This window comes from Haliotis rufescens, unplaced genomic scaffold (genome assembly GCF_023055435.1).
Source record: "Haliotis rufescens isolate VD_foot unplaced genomic scaffold, xgHalRufe1.0.p SCAF_27, whole genome shotgun sequence".
NCBI lineage: Eukaryota > Metazoa > Mollusca > Gastropoda > Lepetellida > Haliotidae > Haliotis > Haliotis rufescens.
The window spans coordinates 5,617,118-5,642,100 of NW_025963968.1; the positions used below are offsets into that span (position 1 = coordinate 5,617,118).

Here is a 24,983-nt window from a genome sequence, read left to right on the forward strand (position 1 = left end):
ATCGAAACTCCCATACTTTAACACAGGCTTATGACTGTCGTATTGCTAAGATGATCGTAACTCCCATACTTTAACACAGGCTTATGACAGTCATATTGCTAAGATGATCGTAACTCCCATACTTTAACACAGGCTTATGACAGTCATATTGCTAAGATGATCGTAACTCCCATACTTTAACACAGGCTTATGACTGTCGTATTGCTAAGATGATTGTAACTCCCATACTTTAACACAGACTTATGACTGTCATAGCACTACGATCGCTTTGTGTAACGGAGTCCAGTTCTATGGTTCTGTGATTAAGTGAGTGATGTTTTATGACACTCTCTGCAGTATTATATTTGGATGGGATGGATGGGATGGATGGGATGGTGGGGGGAAGGAGATCAACCTTGAGCCTTTTGCACAATATGAGCTTGACCACCACCCCACCCACCACCCCCCATGCTCCACTAGTGAGTGAGTATGGTTTTACGCTGTTTTAGCAATATTCCAGCAATATCGGCGTGGCGATCGAACGCTTTAACCACTAGGCTACCCGACCACCCCCCATGCTCCACTAGACAGTTCTCAGTTTACATCAAGATACATTGTTACTCAATATAGAGTGGTGTACAGTAAAGAGTCAATGGACACACCTATCTTGTCCATGGGCTAAATTTTAATAGCACGTTTCATAGATACAGTCCTTTTGATGGACATCACAAACATGAGTTTCATTGCACAAGACCTTATTTAAACTTAAACATAAATACTAGGATGCACACCCAGCCAAACTGGAATATCAAGGGGAGATAACTGGTGGGTAGTTACTCAATCTACATATAATCCTCACCAGTCTGTGTAGAGGCACACGGAAGGTCATGTTGACGTCATGCATGAGGGAGTTGGCGTACTGATCCTGGAACAGGGAGCCGTGTGTAGTGTTAACAACAACAACAACAACAACAACAATTCCATTCATTATGTGCAGGAATCCACACCTGGGTGTGCTCAAAATACTTACAAGAATTAAAATAATTACATAAAAGAAATCTGCTTTGAAGTTATATCGGCAAACAATATAAGTTTATCTTCCACTAACTATGTCTTGATAGTTCATTCACACTGCAAACGAAATACCGAAAACTAATCAATTATAAAGAAATATTTCATAATCTCGGTAATGAAACAGTATTAAATACTAAAAATACTGTGTTCATGTAGGACCGTTCCTACTGAGTCTATCCACAGAGTGGACCTACCTCGGCTATACAGGTGAGTATGACTATGCAGAGTTTAGCATTGTTGTACCGCGCTGTATCTGCCAACAAAAGAGACAATCAACACAAGAAATAGCATCAAGTCCATGGAGTAGGACTACTGAGAACAAGACACATCCTAAATATTTTTTATCAATATTATTCCCCACCTTATAAACAAGATAACAGTAATCACTGGTAATTAATTACGAGTCATACACATTACATGGTGTGAGAAAACATGCTATATATCATCTAAGTAACAACATTTCAACTATTTCCACAGAAATGTAAATAAATAGGACACTCATTGTCTGACTGTCATTGCATGTTTCCATCTGTCTGCTATCTGTCTGTCTGTGCCTCAGCCTGTGCCTGTCTATCAATGTCTGTCTGCCAGTGTCTGCTGTTGGTCTGCCAGTGTTTGTATGCCTGTGTCTGCTGTTTGTGTTTGCCTGTGTTTGCTGTTGGTCTGCCAGCGCCTGTCTGCCTGTGTCTGCTGTTTGTCTGTGTCTGCTGTTTGTCTGTTTGTGTCTGCCTGTGTCTGCTGTTTGTCTGTGTCTGCTGTTGGTCTGCCAGTGCATGTCTGCCTGTGTCTGCCTGTGTCTGCTGTTTGTCTCTGATGTCTGTTTGTGTCTGCCTGTGTCCATCTCTGTCTGTTGTACATCTGTTCGATGTCTGTTTGCCTGTGTCTGTGAATGTCTGCCTGTGTGTGTAGTGTGTCTGCTGTTTACCCTTGGTGTCCTGGAAGATGATTGAGCTGTATTCCAGGAAGGTGACCAGGAGATTGGTCGGCTGTGTCGCTGTGGCCACTTCATTCACATTCTCCACTTGGCCACCTACAGGAAGTAGAGTCACATTCAACTCACAGCAGACAATAAAATAATTGTTACCAAACTAGAAGCACTACAAATAATACAAAAAAATAACAAAACCCAGCTTATCCTGTTTCAGTTGTCATGATAATAAACTCCCTTGTCTGATGGTGCTGTACTTGTCGGCTTATGAACCCTGCCTACACAGAGCTGAGGCTGTGGATGTAGTCAGCTCATCACTAATCACTCAGCACAGCTCACCTGAATCCACACAGACTGTACATCAGACCAGTGGTTGATGAAATGACCATCCTAAATGCTGTTGGGTTCAGATACATTATCAACAAGGTCACACATTGTTACTACCTGATCCTGGGATGAGATATTCAGACATATTCTGTCCCAGAATCCCAACAGGGAGACAACTGCAGACCTATTCTGATCTGGAATACCAAAGTAGAGACATGGATGGGGTACAGGGAAACTATTCTGTCCTGGAATCCCAACAGGGAGACAAGCATGGGTACAGGGGACCTATTCTGTCCTGGAATCCCAACAGGGAGACAAGCATGGGTACAGGGGACCTATTCTGTCCTGGAATCCCAACAGGGAGACAAGCATGGGGTACTGGGGACTTATTCTGTCCTGGAATCCCCACAGGAAAACAAACATGAGGTACCGGGGACCTATTCTGTCCTGGAATCCCAACAGAGAGACAAGCATGAGGTACTGGGGACCTATTCTGTCCTGGAATCCCCACAGGGAAACAAACATGAGGTACTGGGGACCTATTTTGTCCTGGAATCCCAACAGGGAGACAAGCATGGCGTACTGGGGACCTATTCTGTCCCGGAATACCAACAGAGAGACAAGCATGGGGTACTGGGGACCTATTCTGCCCTGGAATCCCCACAGTGAGACATGCATGAGGTACTGGGGACCTGTTCTGTCCTGGAATCCCCACAGGGCGACAAGCATGGGATACTGGAAACCTATTCCGGCCTGGAATTTCCACAGGGAGACAAGCATGGGGTACTAGGGACAAATTCTGTCCTGAAATCCCAACAGGGAGACAAGCATGGGATACTGGGGACCTATTTTGTCCTTGAATCCTTACAGGGCGACAAGCATGGGATACTGGAAACCTATTCTGTCCTGAAATCCCAACAGGGAGACAAGCATGGGCTACAAAGGACCTATTCTGTCCTGAAATCCCCACAGAGAGACAAGCATGGGGTACTGGGAACCTATTCTGTCCTGGAAGGGGAAATAGTAACGAGGCATTGCTAGCACCTACCTTGGTTGTCCAACACTGGTGATGTTGTAGTGACGGGGGAGGATGGGGGAGTTGCAGGCGATGATGGAGTGTGAGCCTGAAAAGAAAATCACTGGTAAAAAATTGCTCCTGGAGTTGCTGATCAGGCAAGTTGCACCCATTAACAGAAGCATGCCATACAGATGCAGACATTGTTGAGGTTCTACAGACATCACTGCTGACATAATGGGTAGATCTGTATAACATATACCCCCGTGGGTACTTACTTTTATATATACACAGCAGCATCATAATTTCCACAAGTCAGGATTCAACTTCAAAGGACAGCTATTCTCACTTTGAAAGTATTGACATGAAGTAGTGGAATGCCAATTAGTATACTCAGCATCATAATTCAAGGGTCAAGCAGATAATATAAGGGTAACACTATCCATTTTAGCTTTGATAAAAGATAAAACATTTCCAAATTCCAAGAGTGCAGTTCAGGAATGAACCTTTTCATACACACATTGCCTGTAACTTGTCATGTAGTGCACGTGCATGGGCTAAACCGCTGGCTGCACTCGGGCATGTGTTTTGGGTAGCTTTTTTTATCACCTTTAATCTTGTACTTTTCATTGTTTTTAATAGTCTTTGTCCAGTTTTATAAACATCCAATCAGTGTGACAGGCATAACCAACATGTTCTTCAACTGTTAATCACATTGTCAACATACTCAGACCCACTGACGCTTGTTGGCATGTGTTCATGTTTGGCACCCAACATATAGTCTGGAAGTTAATTTAAGGTACCGACGTTTACTACAATATCTGAAAAACTATTGGACCTACTCCAGTCATCTACACCTAGGGGGACAATACAACAATGATGCTGAGTGCATTATAACATAAAACATGTCTTATCATTTTTGTTAACTTGTTTTTTAACGCCACACTCAGCAATATCCAGTTATTTTCAACATGAGTATCTATCTATGCAATTGGGATACGATGACATGCATCAAACACGTCAGTGAGCCTGACCACCGATCCCGTTCATCGCATCTTACGACAAGCATGGATGCAGAAGATCAATTCTAACCCGTACCTTCAGAGTTCTAAATGAATACCTCTTGTCATATTTGTTTCATGCCAATAGATGACGTCACCATACTCTACTGGATGAATCCCGACACAAAGTACCACAATGCAGGGATACTTGAACGGATACAGCCCTGTCTAATTCCCAGCTGACTGGTGTACGTACATGTGTTAAGGCGGTGATGAAGTTCCTGTTCAGGTGAATGGCTTCATACAGTGCCATAAGTATGGAGTCATTAGCTCTGCAAAACACAAGGCACACATAAACCATATATGAAGATGAGAAGATGAAAAAAAACACATAGAAAATACGATTACAATGTCAAAAAGCTGTTATGAAAACAAAGACACCATCTAATATTATGTTCATGCAGGAGAGTTTTGCTACAAACATTTGTCTTCTTATACATGTTATAAGCAGACATTCTACCTCATGATTTCTGTTTTCTTCTCCTCTGCCACAAACATATTGCCCACCTGAAACGTAAGATAGAAACATACTGAACATCATTCTCATCTTAGAGAGTTTAACTCATGTCAGAAAATATATAATAACATATCAGTCACACAAGAGCACATTCACCAACAATACACTTTACTGTGACAGTAAAGTCAGGATTGTTCAGGTCAAGGATGTTCACCATTTTGGTGAAAGCAATAAGAGTTTGTGTTAACAAACCAAGATTCAAAATGGCTGGGCTTCAAACCCGCAGCCAGGCAGACTAAATGAAACAGTATTAACATGATCAAAGTATTTAACTTTTTCTTAGCTAGGTATTCATACAATCTTTATTATTTAATCTAACTCTCCAAATAAAAAAGGAATTTGGTTAATGAGGATGTTTTATTGCACTTGTTAACTACTGTGGGGACTTCACACTACAAGGAAATCATTCACCATGTTAAGAGTTTCGCAAAAACTTACAAAATATATTATTTAACTTCTTAAAGTAGGTTAACCACATATGGATTTAAAGTTTGTCTACATGAAAAATGATGTTAATTGATAAAAATGTGCACTTATATATGCCCCTAATTTCTAACATGCAGCGATTGATGACGGACAGTATACAGTGCTATGACGTCAAGCAGCAAAGTTGTAATGCAGTGGCGTCAGAGTTTAATGAACTTTGGGACACTACTCCCATTTGGCTTTGCCATAAACAATATGTGACATGTAAGATGCCAACCAAATCCCTGTCTTTAGAAAACATAACGATGCATCTTTGACAATTTGACTTATAGTCTAGGATTCACGCTTACACCGCTTCATAACTGTGACAGGCTGATTTAGAATATGGCATAAAGCACTCCTGATTCACGACAGTTAAGAGCTGTGCATTGAACACAAACTATACCAGCAGACATCCCAATATAACATAATTCTGCACAATACTGACATGCATTTATTATCATAATAAGAATACAATGTTAACTGATGAAATTCGTCACCAGATGCATACAATGGACCTTTTGTGTTTCAACAGTTGCCATAGTTACTCACCATATTAGCAAAGGCTGAAAACCATCCTGACTGTGGCTCGGACATCTGTACTTGGTAATTCCTGCACATACCAAATAGTTACACATCAATACAAATAATTATTACATAATCAGTAATGTTATCAGTTTGAGTCGTCATGAACAATGGACTACATCATAATAATAATAAGTCCATTCATAAGGCACACAGTTCATCCAAGTGCATATCTCAAAACACGACTTCATTAATACCCATTCACTCAGATTTTCATTCTCAGCTCCCTGGGGAGTAATCAACCTGAGCTGCCTGTGAAGGGCAAGAAGGTTAACAGTCATTACCATCTCATCCTACCGGGTACCCGTCTATTGAGTTACACTTCGAACAAAGTCACCTGCCACAGGAGACACTAAATGTGCTGCATGTGCTTCAGTGTGGGGAAGGATCAAGTCAAGCTGCCGAACTCGGTCACCCATCTACCCCATTTGCTTAGTTTCACTAAATTTGTGACCTTTGCGCTGTGCACTGGACCACAGGCCATATTGTGTTGTTCTCAACCATGAACGAATGTCACATTATATCTCTGCTTGTGATCACATCGTACACAGCAAGCCATACATCATACAAGAGCAAGTTTGCTTAAATGACAATCATAACTGACTCAAAGTTGTTAACTTACCTGTTGAAGTCTGACAGTAATGATGACACAATTTGAGCATACCCCTGTAATGTGGAACAATGTAATATGTTAAATGCTGTCCTGCTAATGACATATGTTACAAAATACTGATACACCATCTAAACCAACTAGAACAGTCTGTATTGAAAGAATCAAGTGGACACAACGAAGACAACAATAATAATTTCTCTTCAATCATGTCAATGGTATAAGTACTCACTTAAATGACATATCACATACCAAAATCTATTCTAATTCTAAAGCAGTGGATAACACTACACAAGGATAACACCTTAACAAGTGGGCCACTGGACTACCATGTCCATGGCCTGAAAATCAAAAAGAGTTCCTTGAAGAGGAGATAAATAACCAACATTTTGAAAATTATTTCATCATCATTAAGGAAGTACTTACCGTTAATGCTAACTCATCATCTAAAATTGACAGCTTGACAATATATGGGTTGGCGGACTGCAAAAAAATGAATATCTCTGTCAATACATTAAATGACTTTGTTAATTTATTTTAAGAGAGACTGAACAACCACAAGTTACCCAACACGGTGATTAAAGCTGTCATATTGCTGGAACAATGCTCTAGTGTAAAAACGTAACACTTTGAAATAGATATGAAAATGCTCATGTTCAATACTGAAAGGTAATCCCAATAAACTCATGTAGTTATAAGGTTATTAGGTTGCACAGATCAGCATATTTAGTAAGACTCAGCCTAAAGCTGGATCACATCAGAGTCGTTTCTACAACATTAAATGTGGCCTCCACGCTGATTTGAAGGATTCTGGCGACATTGTTGCCATGGTTACCTCGTGTTTCCTGTACTGAACCAGCAGTGTGAGGACGAGGATCGCATCATGGCCCAGCGACATGCGTAGTAGGGGATTCCCCAGAATCTGGAATGGAGGTGGATTATCACAAGGATTTACTCATTTGAAAATGACTTGTATTTGACTGCATAACCATGATAACACATAACATACAAATGTATTCTGCATGATGTTATTTTTAGAAATATTCGATGTGAGGTAGCAACACTTAATTCTCAATGATAACTGCAAAGTGAGTGAGTGAGTTGAGTTTGGCACTACTGTTTGAGGTTGTGGCAGCTAAATGTGAGAGGAAAGCCTGAGATGAAACCATGAGCACTGGATTAGTGACGACAACTTATAAAACACAGTCAGGCTGACTCCCGCACTTGAACCTTCTATCATTAACATAGGAGTCTGGCATTCCTAAGGGAAGCAACTCTGCATGATCAACAGCTTCACCTAAGGTGACCAACAATGCCCTCTTGACCACAAAAGATATAAGGCTAAAAAAAATAATAGTCTTGGTTCTTAGGCACTGCCTGCATCATCATTAAGTCCACCGCACGTTTAAAAAAAAATATATCTTTAAATATTCCATGCCTCGTACACAAGACCCTGCCAGTGAAATGCTACAATACTTAAGAACAACATGATTTCCCCCAAATTAATGTAAACCAAATTTGGTTACATACTAGCTTGAACAAAAAAAACTAAAATAAACAACATTTTTTTAAGCCTAACATAAGAAGTGGCAAGACATTCTGTAGGAATTGACCTTCGAGGTTCAGAGAGTGGCAAAATATTTAAAAGAACAAATAGCCATGACAATGAAATGTGTTTAGTGTTAACCAAGCCATGTATGAAACTTAAATAGAATTGGAGGAATCGAGAAAAGATTTATTTAAACTCCGACCAGTGGTAACATGGCCACTCAGCCTACCTGGATGATGGACTCGAAGACGCTGTTGATGAGGATGTACTCCAGCATGGTGTTCTGGCTGATGTTGTCAGTGGCCTGGAACAAACAGGCTTGGGTTCACAAGGGATACGCAGCTTTACTGTATCAATAAGGGTGCAGACAGTGTAAGAATAGAAAGGCAGGGACCACAGGAGTTTAGAGTGAGTATGGTTTTAGGTGGGTGTTCGCAATATTCAAGCAATATCCCGGTGGGGACAACAGAAATGGGCTTTACACATTGTACCCATGTGGGGAATCGAACCCACGTCTGTGGTGTGACGAGCGAATGCTTTAACCACTAGGCTACCTGACCGCCCAACAGGAGTTTAGAATCACCCTATGTTGCTGTTATATAGGTACAGCCTGTTCATGCAAGTCTTATTCCGCTCAAACACCACAGCTACACAATTCCAAATGTCACACACCACACGCTTTTCCACAACAACTGCCGAGAATAAAGGTTCATAATATCCCGTTTCCGGTAACATTGAAAACTTGGATTGGAAATTATATGAATAAAGATAATGTACTTAGTAAGCACAGCCAGCCTTCTAGAAACTGCTACCTCGAAAGCATCTCAAATGGGTAGGGTAGTCAGTTCCAGAAGCTTGTTTGGGGTAACTTTCCACAATCTGGTTCTCGCATAGCACTACGAAGGCTAGAGATTTTATGAGCTCTTCCTAATTGCTGTCCATAACAATCAGAAATAAACTTACAATATATACTGGTACATTACAGTTTATGTTCTTCAAAGGTAACCATGTTAACAAATCTCACCGTAATGAGCACCAGAAGGAACTTGAGCACCAGCTGTTTGACACTGGCGGGATAGTCGCCAGTCAGGAACCGGTTCAGGTTTTCAATCAAAGACTGTAATATAAATAATCAATGTTCTATCAATGATATGAGTGAGCGAGCAGCACGGTTCGATGCCTAAGCCAAAAGTCCAGAGTTATAACAGTGGAAGACACCTCATAGTGTACTCACATGAGGAATCAAACCTGATAGTAAACTGACGAGTGAACACTATAACCACTGGGCTAGCCCACAGCTTGACTGCCACAAGAAGGCAACTGTGACAGACAATACACAAGACCTTGCCTATGCTTAACGCTTAAAGATGAAACTGACATGCCAGTAGTCATGCTAGAACGCAAGAATGCAAACATTAAAACATGACACTTTTTTATTCTATGTACAACGTTTCAGAGCTACTTCTTGCTCCTTCATCAGGTGAATGAATATGTGATTTGTTTGTTTGTTGTTTAACGCCGCACAGAGCAATATTCCAGCTCTATGATGGTGGTCTGTGAATAATCGAGTCTGGACCAGACAATCCAGTGATTGATATCATGAGCATCGATCCATGCAATTGGGATCGATGACATGCATCAACCAAGTCAGCTAGCCTGACCACCCGATCCCATTTGTCGCCTCTTACGACAAACATGGTTTGATGGATATGTGAATGAATATTGTTTGGAAAAAAAAGGAAAATCATATAAATTGTGTTTTTTCTTCACATATTCACCTGCATGACAGACTCAGCTGAATCAAACCCAATCAGGAGGTTGATGACATCGAATCCATAGTTGCCAAGACTCTTCCGAAATATACCCCGTATCAGCGCACACAGTGTCTGCAAACATCAAAATATAGTTCATACGACATACAGGATCTCATTCTTACCCAATAATCTTTACACGCACATGGGCTACAAAGCAGTGGGCAAGAATATAACTCTTTAAATATATCTGCATAAAACATCATGACACAAGTACTAACATCCTGCAATGTGATTCCTGTCAACAGAGTGCTTGAGTTACCAATGTAGTGGTTACAGATGGCAGCAGGATCAATAGCAGATAGAGATGAAAATATTCAATACTTGAGTCAGCAATGAGCCAGCTATATCATGGTGGCACGCAATTCAGCCTGAGCACTGATCCATATCATGGAGTCGGACCACCCTTCAACGCCCTCCTTGACACACAGTCTAGTCACTGAGTCTGACCACCCTACAACAACCTCCCTGACACACAGTCTAGTCACGGAGTCGGACCACCCTACAACACCCTCCTTGACACACAGTCTAGTCACTGAGTCGGACCACCCTACAACACCCTCCTTGACACACAGTCTAGTCACTGAGTCGGACCACCCTACAACAACCTCCCTGACACACAGTCTAGTCACTGAGTCGGACCACCCTACAACACCTCCCTGACACACAGTCTAGTCACTGAGTCGGACCACCCTACAACGCCCTCCTTGACACACAGTCTAGTCACTGAGTCTGACCACCCTACAACAACCTCCCTGACACACAGTCTAGTCACTGAGTCTGACCACCCTACAACACCCTCCTTGACACACAGTCTAGTCACTGAGTCTGACCACCCTACAACAACCTCCCTGACACACAGTCTAGTCACTGAGTCGGACCACCCTACAACACCCTCCTTGACACACAGTCTAGTCACTGAGTCTGACCACCCTACAACACCCTCCTTGACACACAGTCTAGTCACTGAGTCGGACCACTCTACAACACCCTCCTTGACACACAGTCTAGTCACAGAGTCTGACCACCCTACAACGCCCTCCTTGACACACAGTCTAGTCACTGAGTCTGACCACCCTACAACGCCCTCCTTGACACAGTCTAGTAACTGAGTCGGACCACCCTACAACGCCCTCCTTGACACACAGTCTAGTCACTGAGTCGGACCACCCTACAACGCCCTCCTTGACACAGTCTAGTCACTGAGTCTGACCACCCTACAACGCCCTCCTTGACACACAGTCTAGTCACTGAGTCGGACCACCCCACAACACCCTCCTTGACACACAGTCTAGTCACTGAGTCGGACCACCCTACAACGCCCTCCTTGACACAGTCTAGTAACTGAGTCGGACCACCCTTCAACACCCTCCTTGACACACAGTCTAGTCACTGAGTCGGACCACCCTACAACACCCTCCTTGACACACAGTCTAGTCACTGAGTCTGACCACCCTACAACACCCTCCTTGACACAGTCTAGTCACTGAGTCTGACCACCCTACAACACCCTCCTTGACACACAGTCTAGTCACTGAGTCTGACCACCCTACAACACCCTCCTTGACACACAGTCTAGTCACTGAGTCTGACCACCCTACAACACCCTCCTTGACACACAGTCTAGTCACTGAGTCTGACCACCCTACAACACCCTCCTTGACACACAGTCTAGTCACTGAGTCTGACCACCCTTCAACACCCTTCTTGACACAGTCTAGTCACTGAGTCTGACCACCCTACAACACCCTCCCTGACACACAGTCTAGTCACTGAGTCGGACCACCCTACAACACCCTCCTTGACACACAGTCTAGTCACTGAGTCGGACCACCCTACAACACCCTCCTTGACACAGTCTAGTCACTGAGTCTGACCACCCTACAACACCCTCCTTGACACAGTCTAGTCACTGAGTCTGACCACTCTACAACACCCTCCTTGACACAGTCTAGTCACTGAGTCTGACCACCCTACAACGCCCTCCTTGACACAGTCTAGTCACTGAGTCTGACCACCCTACAACGCCCTCCTTGACACAGTCTAGTCACTGAGTCTGACCACCCTACAACACCTCCCTGACACACAGTCTAGTCACTGAGTCTGACCACCCCACAACACCTCCCTGACACACAGTCTAGTCACTGAGTCTGACCACCCTACAACACCCTCCTTGACACACAGTCTAGTCACTGAGTCTGACCACCCTACAACGCCCTCCTTGACACAGTCTAGTCACTGAGTCGGACCACCCTACAACACCCTCCTTGACACAGTCTAGTCACTGAGTCTGACCACCCTACAACACCCTCCTTGACACAGTCTAGTCACTGAGTCTGACCACCCTACAACGCCCTCCTTGACACAGTCTAGTCACTGAGTCTGACCACCCTACAACACCCTCCTTGACACACAGTCTAGTCACTGAGTCGGACCACCCTACAACAACCTCCTTGACACAGTCTAGTCACTGAGTCTGACCACCCTACAACACCCTCCTTGACACAGTCTAGTCACTGAGTCTGACCACCCTACAACGCCCTCCTTGACACAGTCTAGTCACTGAGTCTGACCACCCTACAACGCCCTCCTTGACACAGTCTAGTCACTGAGTCGGACCACCCTACAACGCCCTCCTTGACACAGTCTAGTCACTGAGTCTGACCACCCTACAACGCCCTCCTTGACACAGTCTAGTCACTGAGTCTGACCACCCTACAACGCCCTCCTTGACACAGTCTAGTCACTGAGTCTGACCACCCTACAACGCCCTCCTTGACACACAGTCTAGTCACTGAGTCTGACCACCCTACAACGCCCTCCTTGACACAGTCTAGTCACTGAGTCGGACCACCCTTCAACACCCTCCCTGACACACAGTCTAGTCACTGAGTCTGACCACCCTACAACACCCTCCTTGACACACAGTCTAGTCACTGAGTCTGACCACCCTACAACAACCTCCTTGACACACAGTCTAGTCACTGAGTCTGACCACCCTACAACACCCTCCTTGACACACAGTCTAGTCACTGAGTCTGACCACCCTACAACGCCCTCCTTGACACAGTCTAGTCACTGAGTCGGACCACCCTTCAACACCCTCCCTGACACACAGTCTAGTCACTGAGTCGGACCACCCCACAACACCCTCCTTGACACAGTCTAGTCACTGAGTCGGACCACCCTACAACACCCTCCTTGACACACAGTCTAGTCACGGAGTCTGACCACCCTACAACAACCTCCTTGACACACAGTCTAGTCACGGAGTCTGACCACCCTACAACACCCTCCTTGACACACAGTCTAGTCACTGAGTCGGACCACCCTACAACACCCTCCCTGACACACAGTCTAGTCACTGAGTCGGACCACCCCACAACACCCTCCTTGACACAGTCTAGTCACAGAGTCTAACCACCCTACAACACCCTCCTTGACACACAGTCTAGTCACTGAGTCTGACCACCCCACAACACCCTCCTTGACACAGTCTAGTCACAGAGTCTGACCACCCTACAACACCCTCCCTGACACACAGTCTAGTCACTGAGTCGGACCACCCCACAACACCCTCCTTGACACAGTCTAGTCACTGAGTCTGACCACCCTACAACACCCTCCTTGACACACAGTCTAGTAACTGAGTCGGACCACCCTACAACACCCTCCTTGACACACAGTCTAGTCACTGAGTCTGACCACCCCACAACACCCTCCTTGACACACAGTCTAGTCACTGAGTCGGACCACCCTACAACACCCTCCTTGACACACAGTCTAGTCACTGAGTCTGACCACCCTACAACGCCCTCCTTGACACAGTCTAGTCACTGAGTCTGACCACCCTACAACACCCTCCTTGACACACAGTCTAGTCACTGAGTCGGACCACCCTACAACACCCTCCTTGACACACAGTCCAGTCACTGAGTCGGACCACCCTACAACACCCTCCTTGACACACAGTCTAGTCACTGAGTCGGACCACCCTACAACGCCCTCCTTGACACAGTCTAGTCACTGAGTCTGACCACCCTACAACACCCTCCTTGACACAGTCTAGTAACTGAGTCGGACCACCCTACAACACCCTCCTTGACACACAGTCTAGTCACTGAGTCGGACCACCCTACAACGCCCTCCTTGACACAGTCTAGTCACTGAGTCTGACCACCCTACAACACCCTCCTTGACACAGTCTAGTCACTGAGTCGGACCACCCTACAACACCCTCCTTGACACACAGTCTAGTCACTGAGTCGGACCACCCCACAACACCTCCCTGACACACAGTCTAGTCACTGAGTCTGACCACCCTACAACACCCTCCTTGACACACAGTCTAGTCACTGAGTCGGACCACCCTACAACACCCTCCTTGACACACAGTCTAGTCACTGAGTCTGACCACCCTACAACACCCTCCTTGACACACAGTCTAGTCACTGAGTCTGACCACCCTTCAACACCCTCCTTGACACACAGTCTAGTAACTGAGTCGGACCACCCTTCAACACCCTCCTTGACACACAGTCTAGTCACTGAGTCGGACCACTCTACAACACCCTCCTTGACACACAGTCTAGTCACTGAGTCGGACCACCCCACAACACCCTCCTTGACACACAGTCTAGTCACTGAGTCGGACCACCCTACAACACCCTCCTTGACACACAGTCTAGTCACTGAGTCGGACCACCCTACAACACCCTCCTTGACACACAGTCTAGTCACTGAGTCTGACCACCCTACAACGCCCTCCCTGACACACAGTCTAGTCACTGAGTCGGACCACCCTACAACGCCCTCCTTGACACAGTCTAGTCACTGAGTCGGACCACCCTACAACAACCTCCTTGACACACAGTCTAGTCACTGAGTCGGACCACCCTACAACGCCCTCCCTGACACACAGTCTAGTCACTGAGTCTGACCACCCTACAACACCCTCCTTGACACACAGTCTAGTCACTGAGTCGGACCACTCTACAACACCCTCCTTGACACACAGTCTAGTCACTGAGTCTGACCACCCCACAACACCCTTCTTGACACAGTCTAGTCACAGAGTCGGACCACCCTACAACACCCTTCTTGACACAGTCTAGTCACTGAGTCGGACCACCCTACAACACCCTTCTTGACACAGTCTAGTCACAGAGTCTGACCACCCTCCAACACCCTTCTTGACACAGTCTAGTCACTGAGTCGGACCACCCTACAACACCCTCCTTGACACACAGTCTAGTCACAGAGTCTGACCACCCTACAACGCCCTCCTTGACACAGTCTAGTCACAGAGTCGGACCACCCTACAACAACCTCCTTGACACACAGTCTAGTCACTGAGTCGGACCACCCCACAACACCCTCCTTGACACAGTCTAGTCACAGAGTCGGACCACCCTACAACAACCTCCTTGACACACAGTCTAGTCACTGAGTCGGACCACCCCACAACACCCTCCTTGACACAGTCTAGTCACTGAGTCTGACCACCCCACAACACCCTCCTTGACACAGTCTAGTCACAGAGTCGGACCACCCTACAACAACCTCCTTGACACACAGTCTAGTCACTGAGTCGGACCACCCCACAACACCCTCCTTGACACACAGTCTAGTCACTGAGTCAGACCACCTAGTCCAGCGATAGAAACTAACAGTTTTAGTCCACCCATGAGATACTTGGGACCCATTCTCTTTATCATCCCAAAGCATTAAGTGTTGTCATGCATACAGGGTAAAATGATAAGCCATCATGAGAGTAAGTCACATCTGACTTACATGTAATGCATTGACGACCCTGATGAGGTTGTCCTGGGCTAGAGCCTCCACACAGTGGTAGAACAGCATGTTCAGGTTGTCCTGGAAACACAACATTAATAGTAACAACAACAATTATAGGCCATTTATATTGCACGTATTTCCACACCACACAGGGGCATGCTCAAAGCGCTATTATTACCCCAGTCAGTGTACTCTCAAGAATCATTCTCATCTCCCTGGGGAGTATACAACCCAAGCTACCTGTTAGGTATCAACCGCATTCCCATCACATCCTACCAGGTACCCATTCACAGCTAGATGAACAGCGGCACATTTCGAACAAAGTCACTTGCCCAAGGAGACACCACATGTGTTACATGGGCTTCAGTGTGGGGCAGGGCCGAGGCCCTAGAAACTCTCAGCAGCCTAGTTGCCAAATGCGGTCACCCATCCAAGGACTCTCTGCGACCGATGCTGATTAACCTCATCTGTTTGTTACCTGTGCGCTCTGCACAGGACCACGCACCACATCTTTCAGTGATATACATAAGTAGCAGTGTCATGCTTCACTGATGGATCAATTCATCATGAACTCACACCTGGAAATATGATATACGAAATGACAATCTATGATATTGTGAATTAAGTAGGTCATGATGCAATGCATCATGCTGCTGTTGTTGCAGCTTATTTTGAGCCAGGAATTGACACGTCATTCTGAGTGAGATAATATTTAACGTCACATCGGCAATATTTCAGCCATATTGTGACGAGCACGTCATTCTGAACATGTATTTTAACTGATCCAACTATAGGTTGTAATGCAAAATTTTATGCAATTAGATGTCAACCATAACATGGTTGGAGTCAGAGAAACCACTTCAGCAATCACCAGCAACAATTTCTCCATTACATATCACATAGCTTATTGGGCAAGATGACTTCCAATTTGAATCACTATGTGGTCCTTGGTCATGTGTATGTTTGTCCCCAGTCTCCTATGATGATGCATACCTTGGGTAGTTTCCGCCATTGTAACCATGGCAACAGCAGCTTACCTTCAGACTGAGCAGACCCTCGCCACTCAGCTTCTCGATCTCATTCTCCACGTAGTTGGTGTTCACCTGAAGATGATGGCACAACAGAAGCTGAACTTCACAGTGTCAATTATCATGTTAATACTAGTCATACAATAGGGGACAGATATTTATGATTTGGCAACAACTAGTACCACTATTCATTTATGAGTGAGTGAGTATGGTTTTACACTGCTTTTAGCAATATTCCAGCAATATCAGGGTTGGGAACACCAGAAATAGGCTTCACACATTGTACCCATGTCGGGAATTGAACCTTTGTCTTTGCCATGATGAGCGAACACTTAAACCACTCGGCTACCCCACCGCCCTTATTAATTTATAATGATGGCATGGTTTGGGGGAGTGGAGTTCCATGGGTTTTTTTAGGCCATGCTGTTGACATTTCTAAAACATCTAAAATATAACTATAATCATTGTAATAGTTGGATATCAGGTTATAATTGCTATTAAAATACTTTAAATAATTACATTTTTTTTGTTTAAGTATTTATTTCAGCTAGCAAACTTGTGAAACTAAACTTTGTTTTGGGTCGCCAACACTTTCTAGCACAATTCTATTCTGGCCCCACTCATGAATCATATCATGTCATATAATCATCCAAACAAGGCTTCCCAGGAATGTTACACTCAGCTTAGAGCAAAACAACTTTCAACTATGACATCACTACATTGTAACATTGTTGCCTGATGTCATAGCACTATATCAAATCATCAATGAATTATCCCAATCATGCAAGTTAGAAATATGAGTGAAATAAAATCTGCCCATCCTTAACCATTTGCTCAAAACTTGAAGAAATGAAGACACCTTGATGCTTTCTCATCATGTCATAGGTGAATGTCTAATGGTTAAAACATTTACGACATTAAATACTATTAAATTTGTAATTTTTACAATAAACTGAATATTTATAATACTTATCCTATATCACACTATGCACTTCTTCCTTCTTCTTACGATCCTATGTGGAAACGTGCTTGAACAATGTTACCAGTTTCTAAAAAACAATTCACCTGAACACATCCGAGCAGCACCATGCTTTTCAACCAAACAAATGGGTCGGACGAAATCAATCGAAAATCAAAATCAATCGAGAGTGACATCGGCTTGGTGGAGCTTGGTCTCACTGGATAATGAGATGTGACGCATGAAGGAGCTCTGTCCATTGGGACACCACCAGAATGACCCATTCTGACACGAGGCAGTTGATACAGAATCACTTTAACTGACCAATGCCTTGCCACCTGTAGATCACATAAGTGCGCTTAAACTCACAGTCGAGGCGTTGGCAAAGGGACGTAGGGTCGGGACAAATGGGCAAAGAGACCCCAGCACAAACATTCAATGTTACTAGCCACCACAGAAAATGTGGATGCAGGCGGATGGGCAGGAGGTCGGGACATGGCAATCGTCGCTCTGGATGAAGCACTGAAGCAGATGAAGGTGAAGTTCAGGGCTTGTGCCGATGTCAGAAGGCCGAAGAGCTGTTGACGATGTCGAGGTGAAAGGAGCGGCTGTCTGAGTGCCAGTGCACCAGCCACTGGTCCGAAGGAACAAACACCTTGCCGAGGCGGGTATCGATTAACTGGAGTCGTTGAGTGGGAGTCGTCTAGGACGAGCAGCCTGAGTTGATAGAGAAGCCTCGGCTTAAACTCAAGATGGTGCTCAAGGACGTTTGTGTCTGTGTTGGCCTGAAGATCGACTACACCTGGAGATGAGTATCATGTTGAACATCTTTGGTGATGTCTTGGATGCGATTCCCAAAGAGACTGAGTTGACAAGGGGAGCTGGTACAAACGCACCTTGAAGGAGTCTTCCCATTGGCAAAGTTGAAGGAGGCCCAGTTGCCTTAGAGCCGTGACCGATCCTCTGTGCTGTGTGTGTGTGTGTGTGGGGGGGGGGGGGGAGATGGGATCCAAGATTGACATAACTTTCTCTTGAATGAGCACAATCGATGCACGAATGAATGCCTCCTCATTAGAATGCACGTGGGACATTGACATGATAATGGTCTTAGAAGGCAATCTGTCTAACAGTGATACCAAGATGCACCAGCTCGCGGTCCTTCGCTGTTTAGGAAGACATAGCTCGCTTGGATCCAAGGGTCAACATGTCGACAAAAGAATCAGGCACAAGCAGTTTTGGACAGTCCATGGATGCCAGACTCTACCACTAGAAAGTGAGGGGTCGATGGCGATAGATAATGTACGCATATGAAGGACACAAACGACTGCTCAAGGTTGGTGGCAATATCCGTCAAGACAGGCCTGAGAGGGAGTGTGATGTTGGAATTACCAGCAGAGAGACGGCAAAGCAAGTGAGACGGTCATCATCCAAAATACAGCGTTTGAGGCTGTTACTGATCCTCAATCCAATGAAGAACAAGAGCAGGATCCATGTCCTTATAAACTGCCTGAAGACGAGGTTGATGGTTCACATCACTACCAGCTGGTGCAGGATCAGGAACGGGAACTGCAGAGCAAGTAAGAACGGTGGAAGTCGAGGAGAGTGGCGATCCACATGCGCGGCCGATGAAGACGAACAGCTATGAGAAGGAGGGATCCATAGGCTGATCTCAATGAGGAGAGTTGTGATCCACATGCGCGGCCGATGAAGATGAACAGCTATGAAAAGGAGGGATCCACAGGCTGATCTCAATGAGGAGAGTCGTGAGCCACATGCGCGGCCGATGAAGACGAACATCTATGAAAAGGAGGGATCCATAGGCTGATCTCAATGAGGAGAGTGGTAGTAATCTGAGCAGGAGCGGATGAAGCGTAAGGATAACCACGCCAAGGAAGATACAATCCAAGTTTGAAAGGTAGTTCTCCCAGCCACGGGGATGGTCTGCATAGTCGCTGTATCGATAGGAATCCCATGAGCGTGCGTCCGATCTATGACAATAATCGTAGGAGCCGGGGCGATTTGGTTGACAATGGCAATCTGTACAATTGGAGGACAGGGAGCAACCTAAAGTAGAGGAATGTCTGACGGAGTCCATACACGAACCATCCTCCGAGTCAGGAGTGTGTTGTGAAGATGTGCCATAGTCCTTTTGAGAGTGTCGATCACTGGAACCTCAATCTCAATATTGTCGATCCTGAGAGTCGATCTGTCCCATTGATCCTGAGAGCGGCCAGGTGACCCAGAGCCACTATCCTGAGAGAGTTGATCCCGAAACTAGATTATCTCATATCTCATAGTGCATGTCTCCACTATCTGGCCATAAGAAAGAGAATGATGTGGCAGCACATGAGCATATCGTGTTGGTCACTATGCACAGGATTAAAGTGCATGATCCATTTTTGAGGGTGGTAGCCATGGTGATGCGGGCATGTGTTTGGGTGAATTGTTTTTTAGAAACTGGAATCATTGTTCAAGCATGTTTTCACACAGGATCAAAAGAAGAAATGCATAGTGTGAGATAGGATAAGTATAAAAATATACTCTTACGCAAAACTGCTAACACGATCCTAAATGTCTCAAAAGAAAAGTGTTCATTTGGTGCTGTAGTGCGCCTTACACAGCAAAATGCACAAAAATCACTTATAAAATTAACTAAGAGCAAGCTGAACACTCCTAACACAGACCAATGAACACCTTGAGGTGGCATATGGACATTCTCATTATTTTATCAACTCCTGACAGGACAGTTTTTATGACCATCAGTCGACGTCAAATTTATGCAATCTAAAATCGTGTTAATAGCATTGTTAACCCTGTTAACATGGATAATGCTATATCATATGTATATACAGTCGAACCTTGTAATGTCAAATTTGGATGTGTCAAACTCCTGGTTGTCTTGAAATCATTTTGGAGTCCCAAGTATCCAAATTAAGCATCCAATTTCCTTTATGTCTCGAACCCTGGATAGCTCAAACTTTCTTCCAGGTCCCCTTGAGTTTGACACAAAGAGGTTCGACTGTGTTTAATAATAAATTTAGTTCGATATTAACTTTTTAATTAACAACAAACATGAATTAAACATATTAATTAAGTCATGTCTACCTTTAAAAGAAACAGCTCATCCCAGAAATTGGCATTTCCTCGTGATGGATCTTCTCCCTGATAAAACAATGATCAAAAGTAACCAGATTTGTACAATGAGCATGATGAGGTACAAGCATAATAAACATGTATGTCAAGAACGTACAATAAAATCATAGACAGGTGAACAAGCTGGTCAGGACACAAAGCAACATGAGGTTTTATGGTGTAGAGATTGACATTTTCATGGAAATGAATGTTGTTTCCTTTTTGTGACAATTTGCTATTTGCGATCTTCTAGTGCAATCATCATGATCATGCAGAATAGCCATAACATTACTCACTGCTCATGTTGATCACGTTTACCATTTTAAAGTATCATCCTTGTTTTTATATTTAATAACGACATAACAAAACATTCCACTTTTCATCAGTCCACAAACCATAATACACACAATGTTTCAGACTCACGAGCTAAATTCTGTGATAATTCAGCTTCTTATAGGTGCAGCATTTGTCAGTGACTAGTGATTATCTAGACATGCTAAAATCTATTATTATTCTGAATAATGAACTGTTGTCTATACGGATTCAATTCAAATATTCATGGGGTTCTCATCCTTGGACATGGTTTCATTGATCATGTTGATATTCATAACCATGATTCACACATAAAATTTGTAAATTAATGGAACCCATGCACCCAGTTATTGGGAAAACATTGTTACATGGCAGCAGGGATGTGAGCAGGTTTTCCCGAAAAAAAGAGGAAAAGTCTAGGAGGGTCTGGGGGCATGCCCCCCCAGAAGTTTTTTAAACATTTGATTGCATTTTAAGCAATTTCGTGCAGTTTGGACAACATTCACACCAAGAAATGTAATAAGTCAATGGTAAAAGTCAATAAGTCAAATAAACAAGATGGCAGATGCAGAAAAATTTCGAAGTTAAATCAGTACTTTTAAAAAATCGGGCATAGCTTTCGCGCACCTGGCTACCCGCCAGGTCTGGGAGCAATACTGCCATAAACTTCAACCCCCATCCCCCAGACACAAGGACAACTGTCACAAGCGTGCAATGTCTGACCCTTTCCCCATGTTGAAGCATATTGAAAAAAACTTACCTTGTACTTACCTTTTGATGGAAAAAACAAAACTCCATTGCAAACATAAGACATTAATACAACATATATCCCCATGACATGGGGTTTTGGACGCTGAAGAAACATTCATAGTTTTTTCGCTTATCATATGAACAACTGTAAAACATCTCATTCACTTACAGGCTAAAAGACAACTTTATCTTAAAAACAAGCCATCAGCTGACTCTGAGTATTTACAATTTATGTGTGACGCCACACCCCACGTTATAGTGCAAGTATTCGCGACAGAAAAACGTATGATGTCCGAAAACCTATGCTGATGAAAGCCCTGATCGAAAACAGGACAATCCGCGCCAAATGTCCGGTTTTCGATCATATTTTTCGGAGTGTTTTTTTAAAAAATTTTAATTAAATTTTAACGCGGAAGATGATTTTTTCCGAGGACTACTGTTTTAAAAAACCCGATTTTCCGCGTTTCCGCGGAGATTTCACATCCCTGTGGCAGTGTAATTTATTGTTAAAAATTGATCGTAACTGAATCAAATGTTTCTGTTGAGATTCAGTAGAAGTGCATTGCATTGTACCTGGACAATGACTAGTTGTCAGGAATGTAGTACTATTTAATATAAGCAGTGGTGAGGAAGTTATGATATTTAGATGCTCAAGTTGTCTATAAACTTTCGAAATAGCATGGATGTCAAGCGTAATGGAAACATGTGGAATATTCTGTGATGGGTAAAAGTGGTTAGAAGCTGGTAGACTATTTCAAGCTCCTCACAGTGATAACCTGTTCGAGGAGCTCTCTATACTATCGCTGCCACCACTCATAACTCCCCACTGTGATAGGTGGCCACAACCATGCTTGGAGTTGAACTCGCAACCGAATGACCGTTGTGTTAACAAACAAGTGACGACTGTCGTGATGCCGAAAACAATTATCGCTGCTAAATTACTGTCTTTGTTTGTCAGTTTGAATTTCTGTTTCATTAAAACTATCGTGTTATTGATATAGTAAGAATGCAAGGAAGAAGTTGGTTAATTTTCCGTTAGTCTGCAATCTCGAACCAATCTGATTATGGAAACAACAAAGTAAATTCATCTGGAAAACATGGTCAGTCGTAAACCTTTTCAAAATGAAATATGATGGCATTCCCAAAGACATAAACAAAAGTTCAAACATTACTACATTTGGTGTTCGAGGGCAAATTTCAAGATTCTTGTAATGGCCGCGCCCACACTGGTGGCAGCGATGTTACCGAGAGTGTAACGAAGGTGTCACGCGCTGGGAAGGAGCTTGAGGCTATATGAGTGGAGCTGACGCGTCCCGGTCTCATCCGACATTACATCAAGACCGGCTTTTGTGTGAAGATCACTTTTCACCCTGGTGTTCAGCCAAGGCCTATCTCAGAAGCTTGACGCCTGTTGTGGGGAGGTGAGTGTTATTGTTGTCATTGTCATTTCCACTGCTCTCACATTTCATACTGCCATTGAACATTGTACTACCAATCAATTGTATACTGCCATTGTAACTGTTGTGCAGTACTTTGTATTGATTTGTAAACCTAGTTAATTTTGTAATACAATTGTTGATTGTATACCATTTGTTTGTTGGTTTCACACTAAACTATTTTACATAAAGATTTCTGGGTTAAAGCATTGTTTCAATTTGGGAATCGACATGTAACAACATCTATATACACTGATTCACAAAGTGGCGTCTTGTTGATGGCAACGTAACTGATAGCGATCATTATGAGGTTAAAAAAGACAACAGAAACGGCTTCCTGCATTAGGGGAGTGGAGGACTGGTTTGTTAAATCGTTATTAGAAATCATAATGACTTTTTCAATATAATTACAACATTTTTCATCTTATATTATTGAATATCTGCAAGTACAGGTACAGCCTTTCAGTCCGACTTCACCGTGTGTCATTGCCTTTCACTTCCTGGTTTGACTTATTTACGGGTCACATCATATACTTTCAGATTTCATGGGTCAAGTTAATACCTCGGCTTATCTGCGGTCATGTACGGTAGTTTTTTTAGAAATAATGGGAGTAACCTCTTCATTTCAGATTAGTGGTTTAAGACAGCTTTCAGGTTACAATGCCCAATATGTTTATATTTACACTGGTCAACTGACTAACTAACAAGTGACCGTGTCCAACTCAGATTGTGTGGCAGTAATGATGATACAAAATGAGCTGATTACGATGCCAGTCACTAATATGAAACAATACGTACCTGGAAGAAAGCTTCATATATCTGAACAATCTTTTCCTTAAGAGCCATCTTGGAGTGAGATCCCTTTCGGAGTAGGAGGGCGTGTCCCTTTTCTTTGCTGGGGGTTGTGTCTTGACTCATGCTTCTGTCATAACTGTCCTATGTCTGTTTTCACAATAAAATGTGTTCACATTATACATATTAAAAGAAGAATATTGTCACAAAAGCATTTTTAAAGAGTGTTTTCAGAAATATTTAAACATTACATATATATATATATACATATATAAGAATTATTCTGCAAAACAATATATCATCTTGTGATTATTCTGTGAATATTATCATGTAGTGATTTTAGGGTGGCAATGACATTTCTTAAACCATGACAAGACAGCTTCTTAAGATCGAGTTCCTTTGCTTTCGCAATCGTACTATTACACTGAACATGGTCAACTTCGCGTGAATTTCGTTCCACGCTACCTTAAACATTGTTGCAAGGCAGAACTGCCTCAACAATCCTTTGACACCGTGGGTGTGTACATCTGCCAAACAAAATTACGCATGAACCGATCAAAGTATTTGCTATCGCTCGGGAGGACAGCCAGGGTGCTAAATAGGGACACCGAGTATCCTATTCATATATGCAATAGAAAATAAACTACGGCATTACAAGATGAAACACGAAAACACTGTTTATCAATGCCGTACACGTAACATTAATACCCACCATGGGCTTCTTCCTAGTAGACGAATACTTCCGGTAGATGCGCAGTTAATACTACTATCTTTAATATTAATAAATCGAATAATGAAATATATTCTACGAGATATTTAATAAGAAAACAATTTATGATGAAATATGATCCTGATCTA

At 43.6% G+C, this 24,983-nt stretch overlaps 1 protein-coding gene across 1 annotated transcript in view; it reads right to left on the reverse strand.

The window, feature by feature from the left end:
- LOC124121746 (armadillo-like helical domain-containing protein 3) overlaps nucleotides 1-24,862 on the reverse strand; it is a 48,187-nt gene extending 23,325 nt beyond the window's left edge. The window contains exons 1-18 of the mRNA XM_048402599.1: nucleotides 24,838-24,862; nucleotides 24,132-24,275; nucleotides 20,809-20,865; nucleotides 16,755-16,820; nucleotides 15,715-15,795; nucleotides 9,889-9,996; nucleotides 9,135-9,227; nucleotides 8,340-8,414; nucleotides 7,397-7,483; nucleotides 6,988-7,044; nucleotides 6,574-6,617; nucleotides 5,919-5,979; nucleotides 4,845-4,891; nucleotides 4,581-4,656; nucleotides 3,357-3,432; nucleotides 1,979-2,083; nucleotides 1,248-1,306; nucleotides 839-904 (exon numbers count right to left, since the gene is read on the reverse strand). Coding sequence (XP_048258556.1) covers nucleotides 839-904; nucleotides 1,248-1,306; nucleotides 1,979-2,083; nucleotides 3,357-3,432; nucleotides 4,581-4,656; nucleotides 4,845-4,891; nucleotides 5,919-5,979; nucleotides 6,574-6,617; nucleotides 6,988-7,044; nucleotides 7,397-7,483; nucleotides 8,340-8,414; nucleotides 9,135-9,227; nucleotides 9,889-9,996; nucleotides 15,715-15,795; nucleotides 16,755-16,820; nucleotides 20,809-20,865; nucleotides 24,132-24,251 — 1,278 coding nt within the window. The 5' untranslated portion in view covers nucleotides 24,252-24,275; nucleotides 24,838-24,862. The remainder of the gene's footprint in view (nucleotides 1-838; nucleotides 905-1,247; nucleotides 1,307-1,978; nucleotides 2,084-3,356; nucleotides 3,433-4,580; nucleotides 4,657-4,844; nucleotides 4,892-5,918; nucleotides 5,980-6,573; nucleotides 6,618-6,987; nucleotides 7,045-7,396; nucleotides 7,484-8,339; nucleotides 8,415-9,134; nucleotides 9,228-9,888; nucleotides 9,997-15,714; nucleotides 15,796-16,754; nucleotides 16,821-20,808; nucleotides 20,866-24,131; nucleotides 24,276-24,837) is intronic.
- Between the last annotated feature and the right edge of the window lie 121 nt (nucleotides 24,863-24,983).